Source organism: Nomascus leucogenys, chromosome 13 (genome assembly GCF_006542625.1).
Source record: "Nomascus leucogenys isolate Asia chromosome 13, Asia_NLE_v1, whole genome shotgun sequence".
NCBI lineage: Eukaryota > Metazoa > Chordata > Mammalia > Primates > Hylobatidae > Nomascus > Nomascus leucogenys.
Window position 1 is genome coordinate 84,165,842 of NC_044393.1, and position 12,958 is coordinate 84,178,799.

Sequence of the window (12,958 nt, forward strand, 5' to 3'; positions counted from 1 at the left end):
CCAGGCACACATGCCCACCTTTCCAGAAAGTCTGTTTAACTTCTTGAACTAGGAAATGCTTTCACTTTCCCAACTACAGCTGGTCCATCTGAAGTGGAAAACAAGTCCCTGAGCGGCTCCTTAAAAAAAGGCATTTTCGGCCAGGCGTGGTGGCTCACGCTTGTAATCCCAGCACTTTGGGAGGCCAAGGCGGGCGGATCACGAGGTCAGGAGATCGAGACCACGGTGAAACCCTGTCTCTACTAAAAATACAAAAAATTAGCCGGGCGTGGTGGCAGGCGCCTGTAGTCCCAGCTACTCGGAGAGGCTGAGGCAGGAGAATGGCGTGAACCCGGGAGGCGGAACTTGCAGTGAGCCGAGATTGCGCCACTGCACTCCAGCCTGGGCGACAGAGCGAGACTCCGTCTCAAAAAAAAAAAAAAAAAAAAAAAAAAAAAAAAAAGGCATTTTCTCAGCTGCCTTGAACTGACTGTGGGCTGGTGACTCTTGCACGCACACTGGTGGTTCTCACTACAGCATCACTTCTCACTACCTGACAGGTGCTCATGAATCTGCTTATTTGTTGAAGGTTCACGTCCCATACTGGGGAATGCAAGCTGTGGAGAGCAGGGCCTCGGGCAGCTCTCTCCTGCGGGGGGGGCCAGCCTGCCGCACCCAGAACAGTGCTGGCCACAGGGAAGCCTTCAGTTAGTGCAGAAACATGGCTCTCCTCTGAACCCCAGCACTAGCTAGCCAGCGATCCTGTGCGATAGGGCACTAACGGGGAAGGGGAAGCTAGGAACGAACTGAATTACTATCAGTACCACGATGTATAACAACTGTGAGCAGCAGACAACGCAGTATTCAGCCATCATAGAAAAAACACTTACAAAAACCATAAATTACATTGTTTATAGATTATAAAAGTGGGACCTGAAGTTCAATATATTCCTTAAGTAATTAGATCTCATTATTCACATTTAAAGAATTCTACGGAGGAAAATCTTTCAACCAACTAATTGGTCATACAGCAAGTCTGACTGTAAATCATATGAACTGATCAGATGAAATGACAAAGGCTGCATGACTAAAAATAAAATACATACACACATATATCCATACAGAGAGCAAAGTACTGAACAGCCCACCAAAAATGCAACAAAAACAAACCTTTGGAGAATAAGATCAGGCTTGTAAATGGAAAGCGTCTTACAGTGTCTCTGTTGGGAAATATCGGTTATGAGAAATGATGGAGCTAATTTTGAAGGAAAGGGCAAGGGCAACTGACAGAATCATGCTCCACAGAAAAGAGGAGCCTAACTGACAGCGAGTGCAGGTCCTGCCGTGCACACTTCAGGCTACAGTCTAGGAGGCTCCCACTTCCACCTCAGCACGTGCAGTGCCCCTTGCCTCACTGTGAGCTCTTGCTCACCTCTGCCCATGTGGGGCCCCAAGCCCTGCTTTCCTCTCCATCTACCCAACAACTCCTCTTCGTCCTCTCCTCCTGGTTCCAAGGCCCCCAATCCACAGCCTCCCACCTCCCCCAAGGACTCAGTCCCCACTGAGACAGCTTTCTTCTCTCTGAGCTGCTCGACTTCGCATTGCTCTCCTTTGTTGGTACTGTGTCTCTTTCTGAGTATGCACCCCAAGAGAGCAGAGATCATTTTCCGTATGTCCTTCATACACTCCTCAGTGCCTGGTCCAACACCCAGCACAAAACTGCCATCCAAAACACATGCTCTTGACTGGTCAATGAGCTGTGGCAGCAAAAGCTGCTGAGAATATCCCACCTTGAAGGACTCTATCTACACAAACACCACCACTGGGCAAATAACTAAAAAGTATCACACAGGCTGAGAATGGACCCACTCGACACCAGACACAGGAGCTCAGGCTACGACACAAATCCCCATCACTAGTCTAGGTGATACCAGTAAAACAGAAGACACTTATACTTAAACATACATGAAATAAGTTCTGATTTAAGAGCTAAAAATACGTGTAAACTGAGGGGCAAAAAACAATGTGGACAATTTACACTATGGCTTGACAAATCACACCCTCAAATTTCTGTCTCTAACATGGACTGGATGGGTTAAAAAAAAATAGAAAGAATGAATAAGACCTACTATTTGATAGCACAACAGGGTGACCATAGTTAATAAAAACTGTATATTTTAAAATCAAGAGTGTAATTGAATCGTTTGCAATGCAATGGATAAATGCTTGAGGGGATGAATGCCCCATTCTCCATGATGTGCTTATTTCACATTGCAGGCCTGAATCAAAATATCTCATGTTCCCCATAAATATATATATCTACGGATGTACCCACAAAAATTAAAAATTTAAAACATTTTTTTAAAAACATGGACTGGAATATACTTGACCCATGGGACATTCAATAAATTAATAAATCTATACCAGATTAGAGTACTAAAATAACCTACTTGGGACCTGGTTGGGGGCATGTTCCTCCATCCCAACACTCCCCAACTCTTCTCCCTACTCCCGAGCGATTTCTGTAATAGGCTATTCCCAAGGAAAGAAGGCAGAGAAAGGGCAGAATCTGGTCAAGGATGAGCAGAGAGAATGGGGGTCTCATGCCCCGGTCCCGTCTTTTCTAACCACCTGAGCTGCAAAGCAGCCCCGGCCAGGCCTGCAGCAAGGAGGCTCTAGGCCAAGCTTGTCTACCGTGCAGCCTGCAGGTCACATGCAGCCCAGGACGGCTTTGAATGAGGCCCAACATAAATTTGTGTTTTAAGAACATTACGAGATTTTTTTTGCGATTTTCTTTTTTTTTTTTTAGCTCAACGGCTATCATTAGTGTTAGGGTATTTTATGTGTGGCCCAAGACAATTCTTCTTCCTACATGGCCCGGGGAAGGCAAAGGATTGGACACCCCTGCTCTAGGCGCTGCCCACCCTTTGTCAAAGGCATCTCCACAGCCATGCAGCTCGGGGTAGAGGGCCATGCTCAGCGGCCATGGCCCAGACCTCCAGGGAGGAACCCCTGCCCACCACAATACCACCACTTCCCACCCCCAACCATCAGTTACCTTGTAGATGACGCCGCCTGTGGCAGAACACGTCAGCATGTAATTGCCCTCTGAGTCAAAAGCGAAGAGTCGGCCCCTGGGGACTTGAACCTGCTTGTAGCCACTGTATCCAGACAGCACAAAGGGGCCCGTGGCGTCTGAGGGGAGGCTGTACTCGGATACCTTGAGGCCGCTCTTGTGGATGTTCCACTGGATGAACTGCAGTCACAGGGCACAAGCAGGGTGCTCTCAGCGGAGCTGGCCAATGCCGGCCTCGAGGAAGAGCCAGGACCCACTCCAGAGCAGAGGCTGGTGAGGGTGACCCGCCTCCCCCAGCCACAGTGCTGACATCCTTGAAAAGCCTTTCAAGTGCCAGAAGCAGAAAAGCGGGTGAGAGGTCTACAGGTCCTATCTCTGGCCAACATGATTTAAGCATTTTTTAGGGAAGAAAATCTAGAAAAAGAGGCAGCAACCTCACATTAAAGTCCAACCCTTCTCTTTCCCTCTGGCCTGACCCTAGGAGAGGAAAAGGGACAGCAAGTGGCTTTGCCTGGATTCCTGGTCTCTCAAGCAGGAGGAATGCTTCAAGTGACCTATTATTATTATTATTATCAGAGTTAGAACCCAACTAGATTTTTCTGTCCTCGGAACAAGGTACAGAGGACAAAGTCCACATATATTTCCAGTGTTTCAGGCACATAATCAATTGAACACTGGGAGATGCCATTATAAACTCAGCTCCTTATCGTAGCAGACACCATCCCTTAGCCTACCCCACGGACAGGTTACTTGGCTGTGACCACCTCTCTCACTGAGCATCCCACATAAGAAGGAAGTCGAGCTTTAATGTAAAAGTCCCTTCCCAAACTTTTCAAATGAAGAATTTACTTTGTAGTTACTCCTTTCAAGGGATAAAAAGATAGACAGTGTCCAATCCCAAAGGTCCAGGCAGGCACACATGGAAAGGGCGTCCTTCTCCCACCTCTGCCCCTGCCAGCTCCCACTCTGAGGCGGTCACTATTCCTAGTTCCTAACCCTCCACAGAGGGAATCTACCAAGGGCATGTACTTTTCCTTTTTTTCTGGCTTCTTGTTTACATCTTTGGGCTCTGCTGGGGTCTGTACGCATCTAAGAAGCTGTCCCCAGCCACTCAGCAAACTACACATCCATGAGTGGTCCTGGGACCACTCATTACCGAGCCCAGCAAAGCAAACTCAGCCCTAAACCCAGACCCCACAGATCCATCTATGGTAAGATGAGTAATTTTTGGTACTTCCTTACATAAGGATAGCCAATTCCCACTGAACTCACTAAAACCTCGCAAAGATTGTAAGACGAATTACTAGTTTATCCCTATTCTACAGAAAACAAAGCTGCAAAAAGAGGCCCCAGGTCGCAGAGCTAATAACAGGTATGGCCACAACCTGCAGCCGGCCCACATGTCATCCCAGTGCTCTCTTATCTGAATCCTGCGGCCATCTACCTTCCCGTCCTCGCCGATGCTGTACACGGTGTTCTCATCATAGCTGAACTCCACAGAGTAGACCTCCCCGTAGTGGGCCCTCCAGCTCATTGCGCACTCGTGCTGCTGCATGTCTGAAGCAATGAGACACCATCACTCACATCCTGGCCAGGGCTCTGCAGAAGGAATATACCTGCAGCAGGAGGCCCCCTCACCCTCTACTCAGGCTGACAGCTGTTCTGGAGGCCAAGGGCAGGCACCCAGGACCCAATGAGTGCCATAAAGCTGCCCCTGCCCAAGAGGTCAGGCTGCTTCTGAGCCTCAGAGGCAGCTTCTTTCACCAGGTCAGAAGCGAGGCTCAGGAGTCCCTGGGGGGAGCTCATCTGGGGAGCCCTGAGTCTAGGAAGGCACCCAAGAAACTGCCCTCTGTAACTTCCCCATGGGTGCCCTGGGAATTCCCTAAAGATACAGTTGCCTTGCCCCAGCCCAGGCTCTGGGGATGTATCCTGGGGACAGAGCCCAACCTGGGGATTTGTACACAGCATGCCAGGTGATTCTGATGTATGCCTCTGGTTAAGGAGCACCGTTGTGATGCTTTTGAGAATCAACTACCCACAGTAAGTGGGTAGGACAGCAGTACTCTTGTATGCCCTCCTGTATTTCACATGGGTGACAAGGACTCAGATGGAACAACTCAAGACCCAAGGACTGCTGAGCTCCACCCCCTCCCATGTCTATTGACACTAACTATGGGCGAGTTTATTACGGTGGGTGTTTTGAAAACATTGACCAAAGTTAAGCTCTAGTACATGCATCTGAAGTCAGGGTTTTGCAAAAGCCTCTAGCCTAGCTGGCAAAAAAATCCAACGTCGGCAAAAAAAATGCCTGGGAGATCTAAGGAGATCAAGGATTGCTATGAGCACATTTGCATACCAAACAGCCGGATGACACCATCAGCTGCCCCCGTGACCAGCAGGTTCCCGTTGTGATTGAAGGCTGTACAGTTGATAGCAATGGGTTCTGGATCCAGGGAGAACTGGAGCTATTGAAACAAAACAAAAATGCCAGTAGCAGATCTTCACTCAGCCCAGGCATGCTGCTTATTCCAATGCAGACAGGTGTCTCAGACTGGGTTTTCCACCAGCTCCTCCCTTATGTAATCTGGAAATGTAGATCTGAGCCTTTGCCAAAGTGCTGTGCCAGTGACCTTCTGTGCTCTTTTGAGAACAAGGTCTCTGTGCCTATATACATTCTGGTTTCCATAGAGAAATAATAATCCATGCTTGCTCCATTATAAAATAAATAATATACATCTTAGCAACCTACACTTCACCCAGAATGCATTCCAAGCAAATTCTCATTGAAAAGTCTTGTGCCCTCAGAAAATAACACTTCATCAACTGCCTTTGATGACAGACAATACTAATAAACCTGCCCTATGGCTCCCCACAGAAACACTTAGAAATATAGTAGCAAACAAAACCACCTCATAGAACATAAGGTCTATTAATTACATAATTAATGAACACTATCATTTCAAACAATATGGAACCCTGGCAACACTAAATAATCATCCTGAAATTAAAAATGCAAGATAGAATGTTATTTAAAATACACACAGAGTACTGAGCTAGCAAATAAAAGAATCTTCTAGGGCCAAAACTAAGAGAAAGCAAGAACACAGAGAACCAGTGCACTCCAAAGCTGCCTTTCACTATGGGGCATTAATCAGATCCAGATGACTCAAGTTCCCATTCTGCTACCCATGAAGAGCTCAGGAGCCTGGAGACAACAATGTGTGATCTGCCCAAGGTCAGGCGATAAGAAACCGTCACATGGAGCTGGGACTCTGAAGAGCTATATACCTTCAGTGCAGGAATGAACTAGAAACAAACCTAGTTCACAGAAAGGGATAACAAGAAAACTTACCTCCCTGCAAATTCATAACCACAAACTAGCCCTGACATGGGAGGAACCTGGCAAAAATTAATGCAAATCCAAAGAAATGCACCTCCAACCCATGCCTCAAAATATTCTCAGAGATACTGGCCCAAGAAACACCATGACCACAATTCATAAGAAACAGGAAAATAAGGCAAAAGGAGCCAGCACCCACAGAAACAACAGAGCAGAATCAGACCCACAAAGACTTCAGACATTAGATTTATAATGCAGAACATACAAGCACATTCAATTGTTCAACAAAACAAAATAAGGAATTGAAAATATGGGTAAAAATGAGAGACTATAAACACAACAAAGCAGGTTTTAAAAAATGAAGCTGAGCTTCTAAAAATAAGAAATACAATAACTGAAATTACCATCCTAATAAATAGATGAAACTGATACAGTAGAGAAGAGATTAGCAAACTGATAGATCTGAAAAAAACTATTATCAAGAATGCAGCAAAGTGAAACAAAAAAGAGGAAGAGGCAAGTTCTAACACATATGGAATGAGAGTTCCAGAAGGCAAGAGATGATAAGAGAACTGCAATACTGGAAAAAATGATGACTGAGAATTTTCCAGAATTGAACAAAGACACAAATCCTCTGATTCAGAAAACAAATCCCAAGCAGAACTTTAAAAAAATAAATTTCAAAACTTAAAAACCAGAAAATTCACATCCAGAGAGCCAGATAAGAAGATTTTAAAAGCAGCCAGAGAGAAAAGATAACAAAGGAATGCCATTTACACAGAGAGCTAATGTCCCGGTCTCAGCAAAGGCAGCCAGAGGATGGACCAAGTCATAAGGTTAGGGAATCAGTATTCAGCCTGGAATACAAGAAGCTGTTCTAAAAAAACATATATACTGTGGTTTATTCATATGGAGTCAGAAAAGCCACAAAACAAAAATTCAGTTGTTTAGCGATACATAGTAATTAACATGGTAAAGTAACTTTTTAAATGTAAGGCAGGCCGGGCGCAGTGGCTCATGCCTGTAATCCTAGCACTTTGGGAGGCCCAGGTGGGTGGATCACCTGAGGTCAGGAGTTCAAGACCTGGCCAACATGGTAAAACCCCATTTCTACTAAAAATACAAAAAATTAGCTGGGTGTGGTGGTGGGCACCTGTAATCCCAGCTACTTGGGAGGTTGAGGCAGAAGAATTGCTTGAAACTCAGGAGGCAGAAGTTGTGGTGAGCTGAGACTGTGCCACTGCACTCCAGCCTGGGTGACAGGGCAAGACTGTCTCAAAAAAAAAAGTAAGGCAACAGTATGACAAAATTCAAGACAGGTTCTCTCTGGAAGGGAAAAAGACCAAGATTGGGAAGGGCTACACAAGAGCTAAAAAGTATTGATGATGTTCTGTATAAACTGTGATGGGTCTGCAAGTGCTCACTGTACTGTTTTTCTTCTCATTATACTATACGCCTATGATTTCAATATGCTTTTGTATGTATGCAATGTCTAATTAAAAACTTGAAAATCACAAGTAAACATACAATTACAAATTGTAATATGAACTTTGGAGGAAAATACAAGATGCTATAAACTAAGAGGAATTGAATTAAACCGGTGGAGAGGACAGTGGGCAGGGAGGGGCACGAGAGATAGGTCTAGAGTATGTCCCTGGAAATGCAGAGAACTGGTCAGACGGGAAACACACTGGCAGCATTTGCTTATGGACTGACTGTGTGAGCAGAGGGAAAAAGACAGGTCTGGGAAGAACCCCAATTTCTGTTGTGTGTGTGTGTTTTTTTTTTGAGACAGGGTCTCACTCTTGTCACCCAGGCTGGAATGCAGTGGCACCACATCAGCTCACTGCAGCCTCTACCTCCCAGGCTCAAGCAATTCTCTTGCCTCAGCCTCCCAAGTAGCTGGGACTACAAGTGAGCACCACCATACCTGGCTAATTTTTAAATTTTTTGTAGAGACAAGGGCTCACCACATTGCCCAGGCTGGACTTGAACTCCTGGCATCAAGCAATCCACCTGCCTCAGCTTCCCAAAGTGCTGGGATTACAGGCATGAGCAACTGCTCCTGCCCAAGATCCCCAATTTCTAAATGAGGCACATTGCCAAAGTGAGGAAAATTATGAGGGGAGGGATGGATGTGGCAAGGGGTGGAGGTCAAGAATTCGAGTGTGACCCTGATAGGCCTGAGAGAGGTCTGACAGACCCAAAGGGAACACAGACCACTTCTACAGGCAGATGCAGAACAGAACAAACTGAACATCTGGAACAGGAACCAACTGAAAGCAGGAGCCTCAAGTTTCCAGCAGCATCAGGAAACAATGTGTTCAACATAAAGGCCATATGACTTGTGAGCAGTGAAACGAATCATTTTAATAAGAAGTAGCACTGCCTTGGAAGGTGAGTTTAGCATCATTCAATCTCTCTGGGGCTCAGGGTGGTAGCTGCAGTATCTATTACTGTCTTGAAGGAAGGGCTCCTTGGCTCTGAGGTGGTGCCCAGGTTCCCTGGGAGCAAGTTCACAGGCTGTCTGGTCACCTCACTTCTTATGAATCTGCATGTATCCTTGCTACTGCTGGCTGCTGCTGCTATAATTCTCATACAATTATAAGTTAACAGGATGTCAGAGGGAGGCACGAGTCCTCTCCTAAAAAATCAACCACAGGGGCCCTCTGGTAGGTTCTGGGTGACTTCTAAGTTTGTGGCACAATTCTGAATGACATGTCACTAACAATCTGCCCAGTTGGAGTACATTACTTTTCAACACTTAAAACTTTATTAAAAATCTGAGGAGACCAAAGCAAAAAGAGGGAAGAGGCTCTTCAGAAACCCAGAGGAATGCAGAGTGTGCCTGGCCCCAGAGAGAGCCACAGGGCAGGCCCATACCTGCTGCTTCATGGTTTTCGTGTCCCACAGCAGCAGCCTGCCAGGAACCTGGTTCATGCCCTTGCTGCCAATGTCTGGTGCTGAGAAGTCCACCTGGGAAGTGAGGCTCGGAGCTGCAGCCGAACAGACGAAAGAGGCCCCGTTGGGGCTGCACGCAAGAGACAGGATTCTGCAACACACATGGGCCGGGGTCAGACCCTCCACTGGCCCACAGAGGGAGGGTGCACTTTGGTCCTGAGGCTGGATCCTGCACAGGAGATGAGGCACAAGGCTCGGGAAAGGACCAGCCCCGCGGACCACACTTGGCAGCCTGCGGCCTTGATGGTGAGGGGTAGGTTCCAGTTCACCTGGGCATGTCGTCGTTGATATTGATTTCACAGAGATTCTTCTTGGCTTCCGTGTCATAGAGACGCACCGTTCCCACACCACTGCCCAGCAAGAGCTGGAACGACAAGGGGCGGGAGGTGGGAAGGATACCATGGAGTGAGGCTGAGTCAGGGAGGATCTCCAGAAGGGGCGAGGCTGGGCAGGCTGCAGGGGTGAGGCCCCCTCCTCTACACATCCAGGCAGTTCAGGGGAAATCTGGCTACAATGAGCCTCACTTTAAAATTAAACAAAGACATGAGAGCTGACCTTGAACTTCTAAGCAAAACCACAAAAAATATCTGTATCTGTGGAATGGGAGAGACGCGTCACCTTGGACACATCTGGAAATGTTCTGGCTGGTGAATGAGGCCCTCTGATCCTCCCTTTCTTTGGTTTGAAACCCCAGCTGTTGGAACTTCCTTCCCACTCCTGGTCGGCCCAGCACCCCTCCCAGCGTACTGGCTTCGGCTGCCACGGGGCCTGGGTGACTCCCATTTGCCTTTTCAGGGGACAGCTCTGGCTCTGGGTCTGTAAAGACCTCCAGAAAAAAAAATAAAAGGGGCTATCCTTGCCTTCAGGAACTTGTGACTTATTTGGTGAAAAGCTTCAAAGATAATAATAGTGCCAGAGGAAAGTGCCAGAAGCAGCCCAGCTCTGAGGGCGTCTCCCAGGAATATTAGGTAGAGTGTGACCTCAGCATTCACTTGGCAAACTGGCGCTGGCACAGGGCAAGCCCTGAGGTCCTCATCCATGAGGATAATCCCTTCAGCTGCCAAAAATTATAGAAAAACAGGGTTTGCATCTTGGGCTATGTGGTATGATCACCACAAATGAAGTAAAAGAAAAAACAGCAAGTCAATTTTACCTCCTAAAGTCCTATATCTCAAATATAAAATCCAGAGGGAAGAACACTGTACTATTCCTAGGGACAATAAGACCCATGGGAACCACAAAACAACACCAGCCCCTCACCAGCAGAAGCCACTTCCCGTGGGGCCTGGCACGGGAGGGTGCCCACTGAAACTGCAGCTGGAAACACAGACAGATGGAGGGATAGCAGTCAGACAGGTGGTCCCCGGGGCAGACCACCACAGACAGGAAGAAGCCATGTGTTCCAGGCCCTCTGCAGCTCATTTCAATCTGTCAATCTGGTAACCTCCCTGCCTTCCTACAACAGGAGCCTTCTGGGCCAGTCCTGGATGTGTGTCCCTGAATCCCCAGTAATGGCAAGAAGGGAGGGGAACTGGTTTGGCTGTCTTGACTCAGCCAGTGGAGAACCTTGGGGAATTCCTCCACTGAGCCAGCAGAGCGGGCCCCAAAGGCCACCATTACTCACCAGTCTGTCCCGTTTGGTGGCCCATTCCAAAGACAGCAGCGGCGATTTGGAAATGGAGGACGCTTTGGTCTGCATGATGGGGTTGAAGGACCACACTTTGATGACCCCATCTACGTCTAAGCTGGCGACTCTCCTCCCAGAGCAATCCACTCTGAGATAAGAGAAAAGAGAGGCCTGTCAGCTGGCCTCTCAGTCCCCATCCTCTTCCGCAAATGCCAAGATGATCGCTTTCCTGACTTCCTTACTGTTTTAAAAAAACAATCCCTAGAAGTCTACATTCAAATGACTGGTATAGGCTATTTCTAGAAATATTCATTCATTCGTTTGTCTAAGAAATACTTATTAAGTGCCAACCACGTGCGGAGCTTTTGGTCAACTCTGGGCAAAGAGCCGTAAGCAAGGGTTGCAGGGCCCTGCCCTGAGGTCACTTGCAGTCTCTGGAGATTTAGAGCCTCCGACTCACACTCCAGAACAGCCCAAGGGACCCAAGAGCCGTCAGGGCTGTCAAAATGAGAAACCCATCTACAGCTGAAAATTATGCCCCACCAGGGTTTGTTCTTGAAAGGTTTATACTGTGCTTAAGTAAAAACTTACAAATGATAAATTACAAATCAGGTATTTACCTAAAAGTACCAACATAAAGCAAATTAAAATTGAGTGAGTTTGGGGGGCTAAAATAAAGGGTAACTTGTTCCTAAAACTGAGAGAAACACAATTAGAAAGGGCAGAGAGGCCCAGTGCAGTGGCTTATGCCTGTAATCCCGGCATTTTGGGAGGCTGAGATGGGCAGATCACTTGAAGCCAGGAGTTCAAGACCAGCCTGGCCAACATGGTGAAACCCTGTCTCTACCACAAATATAAAAATTAGATGGGTGTGGTGGCAGGCATCTGTAATTCCAGCTACTTGGGAGGCTGAGGCACGAGAATCGCTTGAGCCTGGAAGGGCAAGGTTGCAGTGAGCCAAGATCGTGCCACTACACTCCAGCCTAGGCGACAGAGCAAGACTCTGTCTCAAAAAGAAAAAAAAAAAAAAAAAGGGCAGACAGGCTGACCAGTCCACTGGCAGCTCCAACCGACTCCCATGACTCTTCTGCCATGACTGTGGCCCTCGTCCAAGCCCCCATTCTCTGCTATCTCCTGCTGGCCACACCTCCACGTGTACTGCCTGAAAATCTGAGCTTCCCAGGGTTTCCTTAGCCCCAGGCCCAACCCACCTGCAGTGCATGATGGACGAGTGGTGTTCCCCATACTCCTCCTGTCCCAGCACAATAAAGGGCTGCTCAGGACGGACTCCTCCACCCTCAGGGCCTGCCGAGGATGCCCGAGTCAGTGGCTCCACTGGCTCCGCGTGGAACTCTGGGCAGGGCTCAGCCTCTGGACCACTGGCGTCTGGTTTCTTCTCTGCACACTGTCACAAGCAGGGCGGGGATAAGTCAGCCAGGAAAGGGTCCCCCACACCGGGGCGTACACCGCAGGGGGTCTAGGCCTAGGCCGCAGCATTTTGCGGGGCTCTCGGTAATTATGGAGTGGAGAGGAGAGCTCTGACCTGCAAGGGTGGTGCTCAGCTCACCCCGGGAGAGTGCGGGGCCTGCCCCCCTGACAGCCCCTTCCTAGAGACTTCGCTCCACACAGGCCCTGCTGAAGGAGAGGGGGCTGTGGCCTCTCCGTGACACAGCTGATGGGACCCAGGACACACATCTGCCTTGACAACAGACCAGGCGGAGGATGCGTGGTGCAGGCCACACACCGTGCTGAGTATTTTACAGATTTCTCTCGTTTAGTCCTCCTCAAACAATGAGATGCTATTATTTTCCCCATTTTACAGCTGTGGAAACTAAAAGACTGAAAGAGAAGCCAAATGCCTTGCCCAAAGTCATATGGCTGGCAAGGGGGAGAAATTGGATGTGAAGCTGGGTGGGTGAGAGGTAAGCCTGGCCCCTTTCCAGTGCACCCCTAGGCCCACCAGCCCTCCTGGGAG

At 48.0% G+C, this 12,958-nt stretch overlaps 1 protein-coding gene across 5 annotated transcripts in view; it reads right to left on the bottom strand.

Annotated features, from left to right (window-relative positions):
• WDR91 (WD repeat domain 91) overlaps positions 1 to 12,958 on the bottom strand; it is a 30,093-nt gene that overhangs the window by 2,581 nt on the left and 14,554 nt on the right. For 4 of the 5 annotated variants that reach the window (XM_003261373.3, XM_030825729.1, XM_030825728.1 and 1 more), the window contains exons 8-14: positions 12,195 to 12,388; positions 10,981 to 11,131; positions 9,626 to 9,720; positions 9,279 to 9,447; positions 5,412 to 5,520; positions 4,500 to 4,612; positions 3,038 to 3,235 (exon numbers count right to left, since the gene is read on the bottom strand). In XM_003261373.3, the coding sequence (XP_003261421.1) occupies positions 3,038 to 3,235; positions 4,500 to 4,612; positions 5,412 to 5,520; positions 9,279 to 9,447; positions 9,626 to 9,720; positions 10,981 to 11,131; positions 12,195 to 12,388 (1,029 nt within the window). Of the gene's footprint in view, positions 1 to 3,037; positions 3,236 to 4,499; positions 4,613 to 5,411; positions 5,521 to 9,278; positions 9,526 to 9,625; positions 9,721 to 10,980; positions 11,132 to 12,194; positions 12,389 to 12,958 lie in introns of all 5 variants that reach the window. The other variant, XM_030825730.1, reaches the window with a different exon arrangement.